Source organism: Oryza glaberrima, chromosome 5, assembly GCF_000147395.1.
Source record: "Oryza glaberrima chromosome 5, OglaRS2, whole genome shotgun sequence".
Taxonomy (NCBI): Eukaryota; Viridiplantae; Streptophyta; class Magnoliopsida; order Poales; family Poaceae; genus Oryza; species Oryza glaberrima.
The window spans coordinates 15,966,592-15,990,994 of record NC_068330.1 but is presented as its reverse complement, the minus strand read 5'-3'; the positions used below and the strand labels follow the sequence as shown (position 1 = coordinate 15,990,994).

The following is a 24,403-nucleotide window of genomic DNA, read 5'->3' as shown; positions in this document are numbered from 1 at the left end:
CATGCATTTCAAATGGACCCTAAGTTCTACTGGAAGTTCCGGGTAGCATGCTATGTTTGATGAAGAGGCAAGACCAGAAGTTAGTGTTTGCCCGGGAGTCCGAAAATGGGGAAAAACCGTTCTTGACGTGAATGTATATATGCATGGTCACAATCTGTGAAACTGCCCTGATCGAAAATACATACTACATCCGTGTGTGTGTGTATTCATCATAAGAAACTTTAAACAATACTTATAATTTTATTGTTTGCATTAATTTTTTGAATAAGACAAATTATAAAGGAAGAGAACACACTATGTGGTAAAGCAAAACATACATGACCAGTAACATTCGAGAGGTTCAATTTATTCTACTAATTAATACGTATAAGTATCTCAGCCCATCTACGTAACGATGGGTTGGTAAATCAACAACGGTTCACAAAACAATGGACGCCACGACACACCACACGAAACATGCGATCGTCGCCGGCGAGATATTCCGTGGCGGCGTGGCGGCCGACGACGGCGGCCGGTCTGACGACCCCGACTTGGACGGCAGCAGGTCGAACGACTCGAACCCTAGCCTCGACCCTTGGACGTCGTAGATCATGTGCGTGCCCGTCTGGATCAGGGTGCCGAGCGCGGACGAGCTAACGTCCTCCGGCGACGGCAGTATCGTCAGGCAAACCAGCCCGGTACTCTCATCCCTGTACACGTAGTTCCGCGGCTTGAGCTCCATGACCTCGCCGCCGGCGAACACGAGCGCCATGGCGGGGAACTCCTTGACACCACCACCACCCGTGTTCGTGTAGCACAGGTCAAGCCCAAGCGCAGAGCCGTCTGCAGTGTTGGACCCCAGCGTGCTCATCAGCTCCTGCTTCAGGAGGTCGTACGCGCTTTTCTCCAGGTACGTGATTGGCAGGGAGGAGCTCACAACCACGTCGAGGGATCCGCCGCCGCCGCCGCCGCCGGTGATAGCCAGGTTCTTGGCGCCAACCCGTACGCCGGCGAGCGCGACGTAGTAGTAGTCGGGATGGCCCGTGGCGTTGGTGACGACCAACCGGGTGTAGCTCGTGTTGCCCGTCCGCGGCGCGGCGTCGTCGCCGAAGAGGACGAAGCTCGCGTTGCCGGCGTCGCCAGCGTGGTCTTCTTCAGGGGCGAGATAGTAGGAGAAGCGCCCGAGCTGGAGCTGCGTGACGAGGGAGAGGTTCCCCCTGCTCAGCCCCACCACGCCGGGCGCGCCGCCGAAGCTCTCCACGTTCCGGACGCCGCACGCGAACGTCACGTTGGCCCGGGTCTCCCCGAACGCGAACGCCTCGGTGGCGAGGAACCCGGCCGTCTCGTTTCTGCCGCCGTAAGTGTAGGTGTACTGGCAGGCGCGGCTGCCGCCGCCGCACGTCCGCTGGTTCTGCGGGGCGAGACGCTGGCATCTCTGGCTCGTGCAGAGCTCGACGTCCAGCGTCCGGGATTCCCCCACGAGGTAGGCGTCGGGCCGGTTGTCGTTGCAGGGCGTGTTCGCCGCGCACTCCACGCACGGCATCGACACGAGCTCGCCGTTGATGTGGAGCGCGCCGGTGATGTTCTGCGGCGGCGTGCCCACGATGAGGCTGAAGACGTAGGGGCGCCTGGGTAAGCGAGTGGCCATGTCCGCCGCGTTCTCCTTGAGAAAGGCCCCGAGCTGCGTGTTCGTCCTTGGGCTTACGCCGAACCGTTCGTCGACGGAGTTGGGAGAGACGACCATCGCCGTCGCGAGGATGACGATCAGGTGGGAGGCGATGGCAATGGCAACCGCACGGGTTCGGTCTGCCATTGTGCAGCACAGGTCGATCTCCCTTGCTGTTTGCCGCTACTACTTTTTTTTTTCGTGAGAGGTGTAGAAATGCTTGACTAATGACTACACTACTCCTATTTATAGCCCTTGAACTAATCTTAATTCTTAAACCGGATAGTATTTACGTAATGTGATTGCAAAAACTAACGGAAAGGCCTTATTAGAAAATGACAGGCTTTCGTGAGGGAAGGGTTTAGTACGGAGCAATGGAGGCCTGATGCATTGACCTCCTTTAGCTCCCGGTCTAGACGCATTGCCCGATGTGTTGAACAAGGACCAGGTCCAGTATAACTTTCTTCCCAATTGGGGATGCTATAAATTAAGCGAAAAGGAAGCCCTAAGTGATTTTTCTGTACGAGGCCACATCATTTTTCTATACGGATCATAACTAGTGGCGTCTGCAAAAATCGAGGGTCATTTTCCCATACGGCTGCTTAAGTGATTTTTCCATATGGGCCTCTTAAGAGGGCCGCATACAAAAAATGAGCTCATTTTTGCATGCGGCTCACTTAAGCGCCTGTATGGAAAAATCGAATTTTCCATACGGGCCACTTAAGAAGCCACATGAGAAAATAAAATTTGAAACTAGTGTATCTCACTCATATGAACTCCAAATTGGATGATTTTTTCCTAAATGTTTCTAAAATCATGCTCTATCATGTTATTGTGTTCTCACTGGTATTATTTTGGTTTTTTTTTCTTGTCACTTTGTTTTATCAATTAAAAATTTGAATTTCAAAACTTCAAATAATATTTTGAAGCAGTAAATGATTTCATTTGAAAAAGTCATCAATAACAAAGTTGTATAACTCATCAAGATCTATAACTTCTATTTTGGTCATTTCTTCATCCGTCAAAATGATTTGTAAGATTGTTCAAAAAATGTACATCTCTTATATAGTTTAAACTATATAAAAGATATACATTTTGTGAACAATCTTACAAATCATTTTGTAAACTATATAAAAGATATACATTTTGTGAACAATCTTGCAAATCACTTTGTCGGATAAAGAAATGACCAAAATAGAAGTTATAGATCTTGATGAGTTATACCATTTTGTTATTGATGACTTTTTCAGATGAAATCATTTTGTATTTGAAAATATTGTTTGAAGTTGTTATATTTTGAAATTCAAATTCAAACTGTACAAACAAAGTCATATAGAAAAATGACAAATACAAAAGTTGTAAATCTTGATAAGTTATATAACTTTGTTGTTGACAACTTTTCTATTTGAAATCATTTACTATGTGAAAAAAATATTTGAATTTCTTATATTATAAAGTCCAAATTTTATATAGTTCAATCAAACCCGGATGGAGAAATGACCAAAAGAAAATTGGTAGATCTCAACGAGTTCTATAACTTTGTTTTGGTAACTTTTTTATATGAGTTCATTTAATACCATAAAATTTGATTCGAAGTTCTCATATTTTTAAATTTTTTTAATAACTATTTTCGCATGCGATCCACTTAAGTGCCCACATGCAAAAATCTATTTTCGCATGCGGCTCCTTAAGTAGTCCGCATGCAAAAATACCACCCCAACTTTTTCATCTCCCTCCACTCTCTTTTCCCTCACACCACTTTAAATTTTTTATACCTCATCTCCTTCCTCCCTCTATTAATTTATTACTCTCCCCTCTCTCTCTCCTCTCTCTCCATCTCTCCCTCTCCCTCTCTCAAAGCGGCAGACGGCTACGGCGGCAGCGGGGAGCGCGGCTACGGCGGTGGGGGTGGCTTGGCCGCCTCAGGTGGCGCCGCCGCGCGCACGGTGCAGATCCGGTGCATGCCGCCGCCGACGACGGGCAGCGGGGGCGACGAATCCGCCGCCGGCGACGACACCGAGCGGCTGGGGCGACGGATCTAGTGCCGCCGCCGACGGATCCGCCGGGGGCGACGGATCCGCTGCCGGTGACGACGCCGAGCGGCTGGGGCGACAGATCCGGTGCCGCCACCGACGGATCCGGCAGGGGCGACGACGGCGGGCGGCGGGGGAGACGGATCCGCCGCCGGTGACGACGGTGGGCCGGCTGGGGGGGGGGGTGGCGGGGGTGACGGATCTGCCGCCGGCGACGGCGTGCGGCGTGGTTGCGGGCGGTGGTGATGGGCTAGGGTTTGGGATTTTTTGAATTTTTATTTTGGGGGGGGGGGTTTGGATTTTTTTTGTTTGCTGATTTTATTTTCACATACGGCCGGTATAAGCAACCGCTTGCGAAAATCCCATCTTCGCATGCGGATACGCCGGCCGCATGCAAAAAGGGTGGTTTTTGCAGACGAATTCGTCCATGCGGTTGGGGCTCCCGCATGGAAAAATGCATCCCAACCGCATGGAAAGACCCTTTCTATACTAGCGAAGTAACCTGGACTGAACTGCCTACTTGCTATTGGAAGAGTGATAATAAAGCAAAAAAAAAAACACGCACCTACTTGAGAGCAAGTTTAGTAGTATAGTCAACTATTAGCATCAAATCATTTTGGATCCCATGCTGATTGAGGCTAGGATTCCTACTCCCGGCCCCTCTCTCCCGTGGCCTCCTCCTCCTCCTGGGCCACCTTCTTCACGGCTTGCTGGGCTGGGCACGCCCGAGGGGCAGCTCTCTCCCCCTAGGCCGGTATAGCCTGATGGGCCGCCCCCAGCTGCCTCTCTCCTTGATGGTCCGACTCCGTGTGCTGGGCCTCTTCTCCTCGAGCTGTCACCAGCTGAGCCACAAGCACTCTCTCTCTCTCTCTCTCTCTCTTGCCGCTGAGACGCTGCTCGTCTGTGGTCCAGCTCCCCTCCTCTCGGGGCCCCTTCTCTCTGGGCCGCCCCTTGCCGGGCTAGTGGCAGCGGTACACGTGTGCCCGAGCCGGGCACGATGCCGCAGGGCGAGACGAGTGTCGCGCCGACGGTACTCGCCTCCCCGGCGTCGGAGCTACCACCGACGGGCGGTGCTCCCCCATCTACCTCCCTGACGACCCTCGCTTCGCCGATGACGAACATAGGGCCTCGTCTGGTGTTGACCTCACCGGAGGCCTCTCCGATGGTGCAGCCCTGGACGCCGTCACGTGCCGTCTCCTCCTCGTTGCCCCAGTCGCTGTCACATGCTGACCTCGCATCACTCACCGGCCCCGACACCTCTTCTTTCAGCAAAGCTTGCGGGATGGTAGGTCTTTTCTCCAATAGCGTCGGTGCCTCCCCGACACCTCCGGCTCCCCCCCCCCCCCCACAACCGGCCAGCAGCTATCCACCACTGTCGACCTTGTCCCTGCCGTTGGTTGTTCCCTCAGTCGCGGGGGATGGGGTTTTATTCGACGTTCCGGTGGTCACCCTCGATCTTGACGACCGGCCAATGGTGCAGCTCCTGCTTTCAGTCGCTGAAGGCGCGGCTCTGCACGTCTTCCTCGCCAGCTGCTCTAGGTCTCTACACCCAGTGCTGCTCCTTCCTCCAGCGACCACCGTGGGGGTAGTGCTGAAATGTAGCAAGAGGATTGTGGCCAAGCTCGCGCTCGCTGGCCCGAGTGTCACAACTTCACGCGCACAGCGCAATCTGAAGCGCACCCTGCCTCCGGTGCAGGCCGGAGTGTAGTGGGTCCCCTACCCCACCCTCCCTTGCGATAGGAGTTTTTCCTTTCTCAGTAGCTTATCTTTTCTGTATTTGTTATTTTTTTGTTCTTTTTCTCCCTCGACCCTTGGCAACGGCCTTCTGACCGTTTGTGTTATATAACCAAACTCTGCTATATCTTCTTCTAATATATTAATGTGCAATTTTTTTGTGCGTTCGTGAAAAAAAATTATAATTAATTTAATAGTATATTCATACAATATTTATCTATAAATAGAGTTTATGGCTTTATGCTGCAGCTGGTTACAAATCTATAGCACACTTTTCTTCTCTCTCATCACTTATCTCCTTCACATGTGTTTATAGATAGCTTATAGTATGGTACTGTACTTGCTCTGAGTAGCTAGAGCCAGTGGCTGGTCAGGCTGAAACATTCAAAGGAAAGATTAATTATATCAACTTCTCTTTCATCCTACTACCTCCATTCTAATAATATAAAAGATGCTAGGTAGTTTTGAAGATAATAAAGTGAAGGAAAAAAGACAATAATAATATACCTTATCAAATGATACTCCCTCCGTCCCATAATATAAGGGACTTTGGAGAGATGTGACATATCCTAGTATAACAAATTTGGATAGAAAGCCTATCCAGATTCATAGTATTATGATACGTCACATTCCTTCCAAATCTCTTATATTATGGGAGAAAGGGAGTATATAGCTAGGGATGAACGGCGGTTTAGTGTGACATAGGAAGAAAATTAAATGATGGGTAATTGATAGGAGACTCTAATCCCTTACATTGTATTGTCGGATAACATTTGAATTGGAAATGCTAGGTGATGATATCCCATTCCCAGTTTTGATATGGGATCACCCGCTCTCCTTTCCCGCTGTGCTATTGCACGCACAACATCGAAGGCAGAGACATAGGTTTGGGGTGGGGGGGGGGGGGTGGGGGGCACATCCAACATACATGCCATTGAGCCTCTCGTCGGTGCTGCACTCAAACTGCCCTCTATCTTAAGATGAGGACTCGAGCTCCTACATAGCTGCACGAGCTGCCTATACCCAGCAGCTCACCCTCTTCCCTCCCCCTCCCTCATAGGCTTGAGCTCGAGCTGGAGCTCTTTTCCGATGGCACTACAACCCGTCTCCCTAGGCTTTGACATTGTGAGTCGCCAAAGAATGATTACACACTACCTCGCAGCATCGTCTGGGAGCATCGGTTTGGTACCGACAGAGTATCCATCTGATACTGATAGGCAAGGTTATCAGTATCGGGATCTCGTTTTGCTCAGAGTAGTATTGTATCGTAGGATCGTTTCGTAGTATCGGGATACTATGATATTTTCTTTTTTTAGGTTTAATAAATATTTGTATTAATTACATATAGCAATATGTCATGCAAATAGAGACATTTATCAAGAGAAACCACATTAGTTTTGATACATTTAATAGATTTTTATATAAACTTGAGTTATTTACATTATTTTTAAACCATCTTATTTTTAAATAATATTTTATAGGATTGTAAGGATTGTAGAATCAGGATACTAGCTAAGATTTCGTAGGATCGTGTGGTAATGAATAGTAGCAGGATCGTGATACTATGAAAATTATGATACTAGGTGGGATTGGTATCGTTTCGGCTTGGTAGGATCGTAATATCGTAGGATGCTAGGATACGGATTGGGATACTGACAACCTTGCTGATAGGTAACGACTGGTACAAACAGGTATCAGTTGCTACCTGATGGGCTCCGATAACTTTGGTGTACTAGATTTGGTATTGATAGATATCATATGCCTGCTTGATATCATTTTGTTTAGATGGGATCAAGTGGTATAGCAGCTCTTGATTTGAATCCTTCCATCCCTTATTTATGGGATGCAGGGAGTAGCTTAGCAGGTGTTGTTCTTGGTGCAACAAGGAAAAAGAAGGTGTTGATCAATAATCATGTACTCAACCCTTGTATTACACATTTCTTTTGAGAACATTCCTTGTGTACCATGAAAACTAATCTAGTCCCTTTCATACCCCTGAATTTTATTCGTTCCTTTGTATACCTTTGAATTTTCACGTTGATCCTTTCCATACCCTTCCCATTAGGCTTCAAATAGATCTGTGAGTCCACACATGTGCTACCTTGTCAGTATTTTTTTAAAAAAAGTACAAAATGCCCCTGGGAACCTAGGTAACTAGCCACAACTCCCCTTCTCTTCTCCTCTATCCTCTCCATGCGTGCGGCCCAAACCACTGCCACCCCATCCCCATCACCGCGCCACCGGCCACCGCTCCCACATCGCCGCGATGGTGACCATTGCTCTCCCAACACCGTGTTGCTAGGAACCATCCTTCCCGTCGCTAGAAATATTTCATAAGTTCATTTCTCCTTTAGTATTTACGACAGGAACAAGGAATCAACTTGTGCGGCTACTATATTTGTGAATTTATTCACTACATAACACACAACACTGATAAGGATATCAAAGTACATAAACACCATGCATACATTATTTACACTCTTCTCATTGATTTAATGTATTCATATCTCTTTTCTTTAAAAAAAATGATAGAATATATGGATGAAGCAAGAACTCCTCTCGATGGATTTAATAAAGGTAGTTCAACAATTGATGGGATTTATTATGGACGAAATTCTTAATCCGTCAGGAGAATTCCACGATAATGGACAACTTGCTCCTCGAGCAGAAACGTTATCTTAGCTTCCTATATTTGTAATATATGATAGAACATTAGAAACGATGATTGTATACATATATATGTATTTAATTCCCATTGAACATAAGCAATATCAGCAATTATATATGCGTGATACACACACATGTAAACAGCAAACAACAATCAGTAAAAAAAGAAAAAAGAAAAAAACCTCTTTAGTACAAACCGGTACTAAACATTCTTTGTGATACTTATTTTTAATCTCGGATTATATATGCCGATTGCACAACCGGAGCTAAAAGGGGTTACCGACTGGTATTGACGTACTTTTCTCCAGCAGTAACTCCACCACTCTTGGATCCATATGTTAGCTACCAAGTTAGAGAGAAGTTACGTTAGAGAATCTCATTCCGGCTGTCAACGAACTGAGCTCGAGCTCGTCACAAGCCATCAGACTTTAGTTTTGTGTTAATTCTATTTTAAGAGAATATGCCCTATATTTTCTTCCCACGTCCATTACTGTAGGTTCTAAGCCGATGACATGATGGGTTGGTTCCGAAGACCCTTAGCAGTGAATAGACAGATGTCGTCGTTCTTTGTTTAAATTGATGTCACTGTCGCCTTAATCGGTGTCATTAGAGTTGAGGTAATACAGAACCTAGACCGATGATATAATTAAGGTCAATGAGCGAACTCAGCGAAGTCTCCCCTGTTTAATTAGCAGGACCCAAGTTATATGTGTTCCATGGGTTAGTCTCTTATGCAGAAAAATGATCATCTTTTGAACCCGTCCTGCTAATTAATTGGTAACCCCAATTGACAGTACGATGGCATATTCAAACAAGCTAACCAAGGCTACTTGATCAGCACTCATTTCTTCTTACTATTGCCAGAATAATGCATCTTCTATTCTCAGGTATAGGACGAAAGACATAAGCAACATCATTAAGCAATTTTTTTTTGTTTTAAATGTTTGGGCCTCAGTGATCCCTAGCTATCTCTGGAGTGGCTCCAACAACTTTTTTACTTCACCCTTTCAATCGAAGTCTTTAGATCCAGAATGGTTCTTCGCCCTAAATGTTTGCAACTTCGCATCCCCATTTGGGGCTAAAAATATAACTATACACGATCCGGTGCTTTCCTATCAATCAATGCATCTAGACCGGATCGAAGCTACAGGAGGTCAATGCGTCAACCTTCTGTGGTACGGGTACCTTCGGTCCTTGTTCTTTTTTTAAAAAAAAAGTTATATATATCCATGAAGTAGAAAAAATTATAAGATTATAACCCTAGGCCTATTTATTGATTTAGTTTTCGAAAATATTTACTGTATCTCTCTAGTTGATTAGATAATCCATAATAATCGATAAATAATTTATATCAAACTTGCCAAAAATATATAGTTTTGTACAACCTGTCTAGGGTTGGAAACGAGCCGAGCCGAGCTCCAACCCGAGCCGAGCCGAGCTTGGCTCGGCTTGCAATGGCTCGCAACAAGCTAGGCTTGGCTTAGCTCGGCTCGGTTAGGGAAACGAGCTAAAACATGAGCTCGGCTCGGCTTGTTTCCTGGCTCGAGCCAGCTCGAGCTGGCTTGTGAGCATTCCGTTGAAGCTATATAATTTATAATCATTAAGAAAAGCAATAACAAATCATCAACATGTAAAATTAAAATAACTTTATATATTCAATTCATCAAAATATAGATGATAAATTACATATTGAGAAATAATAACTCCACTAAAAGATAAAATCATCCATATAAATACATGATGGCCTAGGCTCACAAGCCAAATCAAGCGGCTCGCGAGCTAGCTCGGGCTCGGCTCGTTTCAGAAACGAGCTGAAAAGGAGGCTTGGGCTTGGTTCGTTTGGCATTCAAGCCGAGCTGAGCTAAGCGAGCTCGAGCCAAGCCCGAGCTGAGCTCACGAGCCTAAGCTTTTTTTCCACCCTTAACAATGTCTCTGCGATTTTCTGGGGTCTTTCCTCTCAGCACAGTAAGAATACAATATAAAAAACGATTTTTACGGAAACCCTCTTTCTCTTTTGAGATAATCCAAGAAATGCCATTGACAAGCGTTTAAGTCCCAGAAATGCCATCGACGAGTGTGAGTTCCAAGAAATGCCATCGTACAAACGATTTTGTCCGTAAAATGCCATCGATGTTAGGGTTCCGTCCATTTTGCACCGTTAAATACACTGTTCATCCAATAGAACTTAACGGCGCGGAATAGACAGAACCCTAACAGTGATGGCATTTTTGGGACAATGTCGTTTGTACGATGGCATTTCTTAGAACTCGCATTTGTTGATGGTATTTCTGAGATTTAGACGCTTGTCATTGGCATTTCTTGGATTATCTCTTTTCTTTTCACATGTGGACTAAATATACGTTCATATATAAAAATATTTAGAAGATGCCTAGTTAAAACCCGTATGCAAAAATCCATTGACAGCCACATGTCCTCTCCTTTTTATTTTATTAAGTCTCCTCTCACTTTCTTCCTCTACTCTCTCCCTCGACATCTCCTCCTCCACCTCCGTCTCCTCCCTCCTCCCCTTTCCTCTTCTCGCTCTATCCCTCTTGACGACTGGTACCATGACGGGAGCAGCCGATGGGCGTGGTGTGGTGCCATGACCGGGGGATTTGCCGCCTCTAACCCTGTATGTGGCGGATCCATCACCGTTGGCCCCGCCTCGGGCGTGTCTGCCGCCTCTGACGAAGGGTGGGAGGGGACTGTGGGTGGGACAGCCACAACGACGGCGGAGGCCTCATGAGCGGTGGGCGGTCCACCGCTGGATTGCCAACTGGTCGGATCCGACACCGTCGGCCTCACGATGGTTAGCTCCGGTGGCTGTGGCCCTTGGAGAGGTGGATCCACGTGGCACTGATGACGGTGGCTTTTGAGGTGCAACGGTGGCAGGGATGTCTTCTTTTTTCTGGGAATGGGAGCTACGGTTTCTGCATTATTGGTTTTTTTGGAATTTCTATTTTCTTCGCCAATTTTTTTTAGACGGGCGGCATAACGTGTCCACGTGCGAAAATCCCGTTTTCACACACGGTTGTGCCGCGCAATTGAAAAAAAAATACCGATTTCTACAAGCACCTGCATATACACTAGTTATATCTAATTTGTAATTGCATGTAAGTTATAATATAATTATAATACAATTATATTGCAGTTATGTTTGAAAGATTTTTAAGGAGGATTTTATGTCTAATGTTGTTTAGGAAGTCTGTTAATTTATTTAGTTGAAGGTTATAAATAGCAGTCTAGTCGTGCACTATTAATCAGAGTCTCTCTTGTTTTTCCCTGCTTAGAAGAGAACATTATTATTGTAGCTTTGTTGTCTTGTTGAACTTCTCGGTTCTTCACAAAAGAGTAGCAGAGAGCACTGGTGGAGAAACCATCTTCCGTCGATCGGCCGAATTCCACAATAGTCCCGGATGCAATAAAAACCGGGGCTAAAGATGATCTTTAGTCCCGGTTAAAAAGGGTAACGGGCATATTTGATCTTTAGTCCCGGTTGGTAACACCAACCGGGACTGAAGATCATCTTTAGTCCCGGTTCAAATGCTGTCAGGGCCTGTCAAGCCCCCGGGATCTTTAGTCCCGGTTGGTAACAATAACCGGGACTAAAGATCATAACTTTAGTCCCGGTTGGTAATATCAACCGGGACTAAAGATCTCGGGGATCTTTAGCCCCGGTTGACTAAAGTCCCACCCCTATATATATGTCTTCTTCCTCCTCCAGCTGCCCGAGCAAGCTTCAAAATTTCTTCAAAAAAGAGGGGAGGTCATGCCAAAATTTCTAGTGAATTTATTTTGGTGATTACATACAAATCGGAGGTGCCTAAAAGGTTTGCAACTTCATCCTCCAATGTTTTTTTTTTGTCATATTACATTTGCAGCTATGTTTTGCACACTTTTTTATCTCCAAAATTTAGTTGTAAGTTGATGAGGGAGAAAATTTGTGTGGGGAAGAAAGAATATATAGAAATTTAGTTGATTTTCTAAAGAAGGTTTTATAAAATAGTTGAGAAGGAAAACTATAGTGAAAGTTAATCTTGAATACTAAAAAACAAACTAAAATAAAAATTAAAAGAAGTAAAACACATTAAAATTAGTTTAAAACTTTAGAAATAGTAAATAAGAATTATTTGGTGTAATATTTTATGATTTTTGTATGAATAAAGATATGTCATTATTGTATGACTGTTGAAACAGTTTGTAATTATCTTATAATTATTGTATGACTGTCATTATTGTAAGAATAATTATTCTTGTACGATTTTTTTTCGACTCATGTAGATGGATCGGCAATGGATGTACGCTGACCGGCAGTCCAAAGAGTTTATTAACGGCGTGCACTATTTTTTGAGAGTGGCCGAAGCTAACAGGCAAAGGGGTTTTATTTGTTGTCCATGCAATAAGTGTAAGAATTAGAAGGAGTATTCTGCATCCAGGACTATTCATTTCCACTTGTTTGAGTCGGGGTTCATGCCAAGCTATAATTGTTGGACATCCCACGGAGAGCAAGGTGTTGAAATGGAAGAAGATAAAGTGGAAGACGACAATATTGCGGACTTTGCTCAGTTCGTTGGATTTGAAGGAAATCAAACGGGCGAGGAGGAAAGGGATGCTGATGGTAACGACGTTGCGGATGATCTTGGTCAGATGTTGCAGGACACCAAGGAGGACTGCGAAAGTGAAAAGGAAGCCCATAAATTGGACAAGATGTTAGAGGACCACAGATGTTCGTTGTACCCAGGTTGCGAGCAGGGGCACAAAAAGTTGGATACCACTCTGGAGTTCTTGCAATGGAAGGCAAAAAATGGGGCTAGTGACAAGGCATTTGGCGATTTATTGAAACTCGTCAAGAACATTCTTCCGAAGGGAAACAAATTGCCCAAGACAACGTACGAGGCTAAGAAGATAGTCTGCCCGCTAGGGCTAGAAGTTCAGAAGATTCACGCATGTCCGAATGATTGTATCCTATATCGCGGTGAGGAGTATGAGAACCTAGAAACATACCTTGTTTGCAAAGCACTACGATACAAGATTAGACGAGACGATCCAGGAGAAGTTGACGGGCAGCTAACAAAGAGGAGAATTCCTGCTAAGGTGATGTGGTATTTCCCTATAATACCACGGATAAGGCGTTTGTTCAGAAACAAGGGGAATGCTAGAATGATGCGATGGCACGCTGAAGAGCGTCAACAGGACGGGATGCTGAGACACCCCGCCGATGGTTCGCAGTGGCGAAACATAGACAGAAAATTTAAAGAATTTGGAAAGGACGCACGAAACATACGGTTTGGTTTGAGTACGGATGGCATGAATCCTTTTGGAGAGATGAGCAGCGGCCATAGCACTTGGCCCGTTACGATGTGTATCTACAACCTCCCCCCTGGCTATGCATAAAGAGGAAGTACATAATGATGCCGATTATTATTCAAGGCCCCAAGCAACCTGGTAACGACATCGATGTGTACCTAAGACCACTGGTCGAAGATCTTAAGATGTTGTGGAAGAAGGAAGGTGTCCCCGTGTGGGACGAGGACAAACAAGAGGAGTTTAACATACGAGCGCTGCTGTTCGTAACCATCAACGATTGGCCTGCACTTAGCAACCTATCCGGACAGTCCAACAAGGGGTACAAGGCTTGCACTCACTGTATGGATGAAACAGAAAGTACGTATCTTAAGCACTGTAGGAATGTTGTATACATGGGTCATCGTCTATTCCTTGCAGCAAACCACCCGATACGGAAGAAAGGCAAGCACTTCGAACATAAGGCTGACCACCGTACGAAGCCTAAATATCGCAACGGGAAAACAGTGTTTGCTATGGTTAAAGATCTTAAAGTAGTGTTCGGAAAGGGGCCTGGAAGCCAGCCTACAGAGAGCGAAGATGGTCACGCGGCGATGTGGAAAAAGAACTCTATATTTTGGGAGTTACCCTATTGGGAATTCTTGGACGTACGGCACGCAATCGACATGATGCACCTCACTAAGAACCTTTGCGTAAACCTTTTTGGCTTCCTAGGTGTATACGGAAAGTCGAAAGATACACTGGAAGCACGTAATGATCTGAAGCATATGGAACAACGCGGCGACCTTCACCCGGAACCAAAGTAGAAAGGAAGCCATTACTTGAGTCCAGCCAGCTACACTCTTAGCAAGGCAGAGAAGGAAAGTATGTTTGAATGCTTGGAGAGCATAAAGGTACCGTCTGGATACTCCACGAATATCAAGCAAATAATAAGCACGAAGGAGAAGAAGTTCACAAACCTAAAGTCTCATGACTGTCACGTGTTGATGACACAACTACTACCAGTTGTAATAAGGGGTATCCTTCCAGACAATGTCCGGGCAACAATAACAAAGCTATGTGCATTCATGAACGCAATTTCGCAGAAGGTCATCGATTCGGATAGATTAGAAGCCCTTCAGAATGATGTGGTGCAATGTCTCGTCAGTTTTGAGTTGATATTTCCACCTTCATTTTTCAATATAATGACGCATCTGCTTTGTCACCTTGTGAAAGAGATCAGTATTCTCGGGCCTGTGTACCTACACAACATGTTTCCTTTCGAGAGGTACATGGGCGTTCTGAAGAAGTATGTTCGTAACCGTGCTCGTCCAGAGGCAAGCATCGCCAAGGGTTATGGAACAGAGGAGGTCATCGAATTTTGCATAGAATTTATCGAAGATCTTCGCCCAATCGGGGTACCTGAATCACGCCATGAAGGGAGACTACGGGGAAAGGGAACTCTCGGAAGGAAAGCAATAATGACGGTAGACAACAATTTATTCCATAAGGCCTATTTCACGGTTCTGCAACACTCTTCATTGGTAGCTCCTTACATCGAGGAGCACTTGGCTCTAGTTCGCGCTAGGAACATCGGTAAGTCCGATGCATGGATTACACGGCATCACATTGATACTTTCCCCGCGTGGCTACGACAACATCTCATGGGTAACGAGTCGATCAACCAACAACTTGCCTTCTTGGCGAGGGGACCGTCTGGGTCGATCGCGACATTCTAGGGATATGAGATCAATGGTTACACATTCTACACGAGAGCCCAAGACATGATGAGCACGAACCAAAATAGCGCTGTTCGTGTCGATGCCATGGGACATGATGGAACAACTGGCACGTATTACGGTGCCATCGAGGACATATGGGAACTTGACTATGGTCCTCTCAAGGTCCCTCTGTTCCGGTGCCAATGGGTTAGGTTGACTGGTGGAGGCGTAATGATTGATGACAGTGGGATGACAACGGTTGATCTTAACAAGGTTGGATACTCGGACGAACATTTTGTCCTTGCCAATGATGTAACGCAAGTCTTTTTCGTGAAGGACATGTCTAGCAAAGGAAAGAAGGGCAGAGAGCCTCACGACACGTGGTTCTCCCAGACAAAAGAAAAATCGTCGGAGTTGAGGACAAGACTGACGAGGATTACGATCAGTTGGATGGGCAACCCCCTTTCACGGTGACGATTGACCCTAGCATCCTCCTACCAAATGAAGACACCCCTTACTCACGTAGTGATCACAAGGAGGGAACAATAGTGAGGAGAAAGTACGTGCGGTCAACCCTCACCGCCGATGTATTGCCGTAATTATTGTGTACACGATGTAAACTATTTTGGATGTATTGATTATCCATATAAATCAATTGATGTATGGCATATGTTAATTATGCACGATTATTAGAGGTTTTAACAAGTTTAAATCATGTATATGCTAGTTATATGCGATACTTACAATTTTTAAAAGTTTTAAATCACGCAAGTGGCAATTTCATATGTTAATTAGAGTTTTTAACATTTAATTTACTATCATTCATATGCTAATTATAATTGACTAGAGAATTTTTAAAAGTTTCAAATCATGCATGTGGCATTTACATATGTTAATTAGAGTTTTTCACAATTTAATTTACTATCATTCATATGCTAATTATATATGACTATTCGAATTTTTAAAATTTTTAAATCATGCATGTGGCATTTACATATGTTAATTAGAGTTTTCAACAATTAATTTAATATAATTCCTATGCTAAGTATATATGATGATTACAATTTTTATTAATTTTAAATCATGTCGTATGTATATACATATGTTAATTAGAGTTTTTACCAATTTAATAATATCATTCATATGCTAAGTATATATGATTATTAGAATTTTTATTAATTTTATATCATATATTTGCTTATTACGTCTTATCCACTTAATTTATTATAGACAACAATAATTTTTCGAAGTAATTGTCATTAATCTTTGTACTTTAAATAATTGTAATGCATTATCTTCTATTTTAGAAACACATATGTAATGGAAAATAATATTCAGTGCGCTTATCAGTAGTCCCGGTTCTTAACCCTAACCGGGTTTAAAAAGAATTTAGAAATAGCGGGAAAAGATCTTTAGTCCCGGTTGAGGAGAACAACCGGGAGTAAAGTACTCCCGGTTGTTCTCCTCAACCGGCACTAAAGATCTTTTTTTTAGTCCTGGTTGTTCTCAACAACCGGGGCCGGTTGTTCTAATCAACCGGGACTAAAGATCTAGGGCTATATATATTCCCGATGCGCGCCCTCGTCTTCTCCACCAGCACTTAGAAGTTTTTGCCCGATCGATCTCTCTCAGCTTCTCCTTCACCACCACTGCCTAGGGCATCCCCGCGCCGCCGCCGCCGCCGTATCTCGCCGTCGTCTCGCGCTCGTCGTCGTCGCCGCCGCCTCCGCCTCCTCCGCCGCCGCCGCATCTCTGGGGTGAGAGCCGCCGCGCTCTGCCTCCCTTTCGATGTCTCTCTCCGATCTCGATCTCTCTCTCTCCCTCTCGGTTGTCGCCGGCTGCTGAGTTTCAGATGCCGACGCCGACCTCGTCACGACACGACGCCGCGCCACGACGACGCCGCGCCACGAAACGCCACGACGCCGCACGCCGATGCCGCGCGCGGCGCCACGCCGCCGCCACACCGCCCCGCCGCCGCTCCGCTGCCGCCACACCGAGAACGTGAACGAGCGAACGAACGTGAACGAGAACAAGGTGAATGAACGTGAACGAGAACGAGCCAACGAACGTGAACGAGCCAACAAATGTGAATGAGAACGAGCGAACGAACGTGAACGAGAACAAGGTGAATGAACGTGAACGAGAACGAGCCAACGAACGTGAACGAGCCAACGAACGTGAATGAGAATGAGCGAACGAACATGAACGAGAACAAGGTGAATGAACGTGAACGAGAACGTTGTCGGACGAACGTGAACGAGCCAACGAACGTGAACGTGAAATGCAATTATAGGCAGGTTAATGAACGTGAACGAACAAACGTAGGTGAATGAAACGTGACCTTAACGAGAACGCGAACGTGAACGATATCGTGAACGAAACGTGAACGTCAAATGCAATATATGTTATTTCGCGTTTATCCTAATACATCTTTTTGTATCTTGCAGAAAAGACGTTGTCGGAGTCGTCCCTCAAGCCGGAGTGGTAGAGCTAGCCCTCGAAGGAATTTGCCCAGGCAAGTGACGTAATTATATATATATATGATTGTTATATTTGTAATGCAATTAAGATTATTAGATTTGTAATTAGTCTTAATTAGCATATAAGATTGTGTAGTGTTCTAATATACGACAGTTACACTTAGAATACATGACTATTTGAGTTTTAGTATAAGATTATTGGAGTTTTAATATAAGATTATTATATTTGTAATTAGACTTAGTATATAATTATTGACTAGCTAGGGTCCTATAATATGCGTCACCTAGACTTAGCATATATCACTATTTGAGTTTTAGTATAAGATTATTAGATTTGTAATTAGACTTAGCATGTAAGATTGTGTAGGGTTCTAATATACGACAGTTACACTTAGCATACATGGCTATTTTTGTCTTAGCATATAAGATTATTTGAGTTTTAATATAAGATTATTATATTTGTAATTAGACTTAGTATATAATTATTGACTAGCTAGGGTCCTATAATATACGTCACCTAGACTTAGCATATATCACTATTTGAGTTTTAGTATAAGATTATTAGATTTGTAATTAGACTTAGCATGTAAGATTGTGTAGTGTTCTAATATACGACAGTTACACTTAGCATACATGGCTATTTTTGTCTTAGCATATAAGATTATTTGAGTTTTAATATAAGATTATTATATTTGTAATTAGACTTAGTATATAATTATTGACTAGCTAGGGTCCTATAATATACGTCACCTAGACTTAGTATATATCACTATTTGAGTTTTAGTATAAGATTATTAGATTTGTAATTAGACTTAGCATGTAAGATTGTGTAGGGTTCTAATATATGACAGTTACACTTAGCATACATGGCTATTTTTGTCTTAGCATATAAGATTATTTGAGTTTTAATATAAGATTATTATATTTGTAATTAGACTTAGTATATAATTATTGACTAGCTAGGGTTCTATAATATACGTCACCTAGACTTAGCATATATCACTATTTGAGTTTTAATATAAGATTATTAGATTTGTAATTAGACTTAGCATGCAAGATTGTGTAGGGTTCTAATATACGACAGTTACACTTAGCATTCATGACTGTTCGTTTAGTCTTAGCATATAAGATTATTTGAGTTTTAATATAAGATTGTTAAAACATAAATGTCTCATGACTTAGCAGATGTTTCCTGTATGAACAGATGGCTAATCGCGATGAGGAATACATATTGTACGATACAATCGCGGAGGGAAGCAGCCAGTACTGGAATGAAGAAGAGGGGAATGAGGGTCCAAACCAGTATTTGAACGAGGAAGGGAACGTGGAGAGGGATGCGGAGGGGAACCAGGAGGGGCACATGGAAAGGGATGTGGAGGGGAACCAGGAGGAGGAGGCTAGTGGAAGTCAACCCTCCGTTGGACAGAAGAGGGCACGCGGGCAACGAGCTGCCGCGAAGAAGCTTGAGGGTCAGCACATCATAACAGAAGTGGAAGAAGATGGATGACCTAGTGCCCCGGCAGAAGCCGCCAAGAACTATGTACGTCACAGCGGTTGGGTTGTGCGGGATAACGTGCCTGTCAGTACGGTGTACTGGCGAAGAACAAGGGCACGCGGAGATCATGAGAACTTTGTCCCAAATTCGGAGAAAGAGATGCTGTGGACCACAATGCTCGAGACATTCACCCTTCCCGCGGGTACAGAGGACAAAGTGAAAAGGTGGACTCTGAAGAAAATGGCAGAACAGTTTCAGAGCTTCAAGGGAGAGCTGTACAAGAAATATATCCTGAAGGGGTAGACACCGAACTTCGACACATTCCCAAAGCTAAGGGATCACTGGGACGAGTTCGTTGCAGATAAGACAGGTGAACAAGGGCAGGCGATGATGGAAAGAAACAAAGAAAATGCCGCCAAGAAGAAGTACCATCACCACTTGGGGTCAGGCGGCTATAGCGTCGCGATGCCGAAGTGGGAGGAGATGGAGGCTAGCTTGCTTGAGAGGGGTATCGAACCGGCCACCGCTAATTGGCTGGAACGATCGAAGTTTTGGTACTATGCTCACGGTGGAACGCTCAACCCAGCTGATGGCTCACTGGTCTTCGGCGATCAGATACGAGAGGCTGCGCGTCGACTAACAGACGCAGTGGAAGCCTCTTCTCAGGGCACGTTCCGACCGGACAGAGAGAGAGACGAGCTGTCACTCGCCCTGTAGACTCCAGAGCATCCAGGACGAACACGAGGGAAAGGGGTGATTCCTTGGAAGATTGGGTTCAAGGAGGACATCCACACGTACAGGAGTCGGATGAGGAGCAAGAGAGATACCGAGGCGAAGATTGCAGATCTTGAGTTCAGGGTATCGAGCTACGAGCTCAGCATGCAAGAGGAGGTGGCAAGGAAGGTTGATGAACGCATGGCCGCACATCGGTCCAATGATCCCCAGCCGACCATTCCTCTTGCAATGGTGAGCCTGTCAGGAAACCGTAGCAGCTACGCCTCAACGGGGCAAGTAGGATCACAGAGCATGGACGCCATGCAAACCCTGGATGAATCCACCTGCCCCGTTGATGACATCACTCAGCGGACACCATGTGAGTTGCATATTCCTTTCAAGAACTTATCAATAAAGGTAAGCTCGTAGTTTATATATTTTAGATTTGCCTTTTCCGCTAGTTGCTGCTTATATATGTTGATTACTAATAAATAACCTCTCACCACATGAAGGTGGCGTCGGGCATGGCCATCCCAACAAACCCTTCAGGTACTTACCACTGCAGGCCGATTCCAGCAGGATACTCCAAGGTCGAAGTTGAGTTGGTCGAAGGCGCGTACGAGGACCTCGAGCTGGATTACCCTGGAGGAGACGGTGAGACGCATCTACGAGACACAAGCCATGCCATTATTCTATGGCGCGGGCGGTACATCATCCTCCCTGGGCGACAAGCGGCGTCTCGTGCACCATCTCCTCCGGCTCCGCCATCTCCTCCTCAGGATCCTGCACCGTCTCCTCCTCATGCTCCAGCACCGTCTCCACCTCAGGCTCCTGCACCGACTCCTCCTCAGGCTCCTACACCGACTCCTCCTCGGTCTCCAACACCGACTCCTCCGCAAGCTCCTCTTCCGGCACCTTCAAAGTCAAGGGCCCCCCAAGCTCCACCGCCTGCCCACAGAAGGGCAACGAAGAAAGCGAAAATTGACGCCGCCAAGAAGAAGGACCTGGGGTACGATTGCACGCAAGAGGAGCTTGACGCTTACGTGGCATCAGAAGTCAAGAGACAATTCAAGCCTCGAAGTCCAGAAAAGAAGATTCCTATAGACCCGAGTGTCATGAACTTCTTCAGGGGTATGTCTGCACCTGCCAAGGAGGCCATTAAGCTATCGGACTATGAGCGAACGCTGAAGAAAGCATCTTCTGGAAAGTCCAAACCAGTCCCTCAGCTTGGAGAGCAACCAAACCAGGAGATCGAGCCGTTGGTGACCGGTAAAGAAATGACGATAGAAGAATTTATTACTGACACCGGTCTAACTACGAATCAATTGCTAGGAATCGCACCAATCGAAAAGGCGGAAGTGAAATACATATACGAACTCGGTAAACCGCTTGTCAAGCCTGAGCTACTGCAGTTCCTACCCACACAAATGTACAAGTTCCATCAGCTGTACATGGAGATGAGCGCCACCGGTAGAGAGATGATTGGAGCGAGGATCAGGGACACGGACTTCTTGCAAGGAGATGACATTCTCTGGATCAATTTCAAGGGAATCTACGAACTATACCAGCTGGACGCCCTCGACGTCTCTATTATGAGTTGCTGGATTTTGTAAGTATATCGTTCAGTTAGATTTTTTACTACGTCTCCTTTAATTAATTAGGTCCTTGTATATAAGTAGACTATAGAAAATAATATACTCCCTTTTATCGTTGTAGAATGGAGATTCAAAGGGCCCGACGAAGGGGGGTTTTCGATACTGGATTCATCGACCCTCGGAAAATAAACATTGCAATGCTCGACCAATATCCGCAAGCCACAGAGGACAGTCTCGTCCATCTCCTGAAGGCGCGGCATTACAAGACGTTCATACTGTTGCCGTACAACACAGAGTTAGTTTAATTTTACTGTCTTCCTATACCAAATTTCATTCCCGTACGAACTTGCTAAGTGTTTCCTATGTAATGCATCCCACGCACATTGCAGATTCCACTGGGTGCTTTTACTCTTCGACCTGTCGGCCTGCACCGTCAACGTATATGACTCAATAGATAAAAAGGAGTCTACGTTTGACAAGGTTTTCGAACTTATAGACAGGTACCGTCATAAGTTCCTCTGTTAATTAAGAAAATATTGTTATGTTAATTGCTACTACGAATCATAGCTTTAAACTCCATGTAGGGCTTGGTATCGGTTCCGTCATTTGGTCCGCGGCAAATGGAGAGAAAGACTTAGGCGGAAGTTCAAATTTCCTGTGAGTACACATGCTCTACATTTATATTTCTCCGATTCAAATACATACAAGTGTATATTAATTAGATCTCTCGTTATTTGTCATTTATTTGTAGTGCGCAAAGCAAAAGAAGGGAACTAACTTGTGCGGCTATTACGTGTGCGAGTATTGCCACTGCCTTGCAGACCAAATCATCACCACAAGAGAGCTCGATGTACGTACAAATAAATTCAAAATGTCATTACGTATCGATTTCTTGTTTAATTACTAATCAATTTCATACATTCATATAGTTTATTCGCATGAGGGATAACCTGACCACACACAAGGAATTTATCGCGGCGGTTCAAGAACAACTTATGGGATTCATCAACGAACAAATCCTTGATCCCAAGGGTGAATTCTACTACGACGGAAACACAATTCATAGGTCCTTAGCTTCTGAGCTAGCGACTACTACTACGTCAAAATCGTAGCTAGCTAGGACATATAATGAATTGTAATTAATACATGACTACATATGTTTCTATATGCATGCATACACATTTTCTATAATATAAATATATTTTGGTCATATATATATATATATATGTATAAATACATATATATTATGCATGTACATATGTATTGAAACATATATAAATATAATATAATATATATATATGCATATATGTACTGAAACATATATATGCATGGTTTATATATATATAAACCATGCAGTAACAGGGCCATGCAAAAAATAAAAAAAGGTCAGCTCGATCTTTAGTCCCGGTTGGTGAGTCTCGGTTGGTAATACACCAACCGGGACTAATGATCGAGCTGACCTTTTTTTTTTTTTTGCATGGATCGATCTTTAGTCCCGGTTACTTCACCCGGGACTAAAGATAGTGATCTTTAGTCCCGGATTGGTAGTCCCGGTTTGAAAACCGGGATTAAAGGGGGGTTACGAACCGGGACTAAAAGGGTTTCTCCACCAGTGGAGACTGCCGCCAATGGCCGATCGAATCCCAGCGGTTGCCATTGCGATTCCCTCCCTAATAATATTCCTCGTCCTGATGCCGGGGATTGTCACCGCCGGCTTAGTTCCACGGTTCAAGGTAAGCCCAAAGGCAAACAAGCAACTCCGGGACTTCTTCAAGGACCGTGCGTGGGACACGGTCGGACAGCCACCATCCCCGGCGACGGCGACGACGGCGGCAGCAACAATGATGGCCAGACCCGCGCGCCGGCCACCACTTTCAACACCTACGTCTCATCAGCCTCTACGTCGGCAGGCCCCCGCAGATTGTCTACGGCTCGCTCGACGTCGGCAGCGAGCTCGTGTGGGTGCCATGCTCGTCCTGCACGAACACAGCCTGCGACCAGCAGGCGAAACAGGAGGGCTTCTACCTCACGAGTTCGTCGGAATCGTTCGTGGAACAGAATTGCCGAGGCATCAACTGCCTGAATTTTTTACCAAATGACCCGCGGAGTTGCGACGGTATTGGCTACTGCGCGTACGTCTACACGTACGGTGGTGCTAACGGGAAGAAAACGAGCGGAACCCTCTCCATGGACGAGTTCACGTTTGGGAGCACCAAAATCAACGTGAGTTTCGGGTGCGGCTTCCCGGACCAGGTTGATTTCCGAGGGCAACCCGGCGTGATCGGGCTCAACAGGGGCCGCTTCTCCCTCGTCACGCAGCTTCAGCTCGGGCGCTTCTCCTACTATTTCGCCCCCGAAGACCGCGCCGGCGACAGCGTACGTCTGTTCCGCTTCGCGGAGGACGCGGTGCCGCAGACCAGCCGCCCCAGCTACACGCGGTTCCTCACCACCGGTGCAGCTGCCAGCAGGTACCCACTGCTCTACATCGTCGGGCTCGCCGGCGTACGAGTCGGCGGCAAAAGCCTCAGTTTCTCGGGCGGATCGGACGGCGACGGATCGATCGACGCGTTCCTGAGCACCTCCGTGCCCGTCACTTACCTGGAGAGAACCGCGTACGGCCTTCTCAAGCAAGAGCTGACCAACACGGTAGGTTTCGCGATCGGCAGCTCTGTTCTTGGCCTCGACATGTGCTACACGGACGGCAAGGTGTTCCCTGACATGGCGCTCGTCTTCGCCGGCGGCGCGGTCATGCAGCTTCAGCCGCGGAACTACCTCTACAGGGACGCGAGCACCGGGCTGGAGTGCCTGACGATACTGCCGTCGCCGGACGCCGGCGGGCTGTCGCTCCTCGGCAGCCTGATCCAGACGGGCACGCACATGATCTACGACATCGAGGGGTCCAGGCTGGGGTTCGAGTCGTTCGACCAGCCGTCCAATCGGGCGTCCTCGGCTTCGGCTGCCGCGTCGCCGCAGATCCCGACGGCTGCGGCGATCGCCTGTTCTGTTTGGTGTGTCGTGGCGAGCATGTTCCTGTGA

At 45.7% G+C, this 24,403-nt stretch overlaps 1 protein-coding gene and 1 pseudogene across 1 annotated transcript; one reads left to right on the top strand and one right to left on the bottom strand.

Moving 5' to 3' along the window:
• Positions 1–261: 261 nt before the first annotated feature.
• On the bottom strand, positions 262–1,843 carry LOC127774536 (aspartic proteinase nepenthesin-1-like). The gene has a single exon (XM_052300796.1). It carries the CDS (start codon positions 1,790–1,792, stop codon positions 419–421), a length of 1,374 nt encoding a protein of 457 aa, XP_052156756.1. The 5' UTR covers positions 1,793–1,843; the 3' UTR covers positions 262–418.
• A 21,152-nt stretch (positions 1,844–22,995) lies between these two features.
• Positions 22,996–24,403, top strand: LOC127774215 (aspartic proteinase nepenthesin-2-like; annotated as a pseudogene).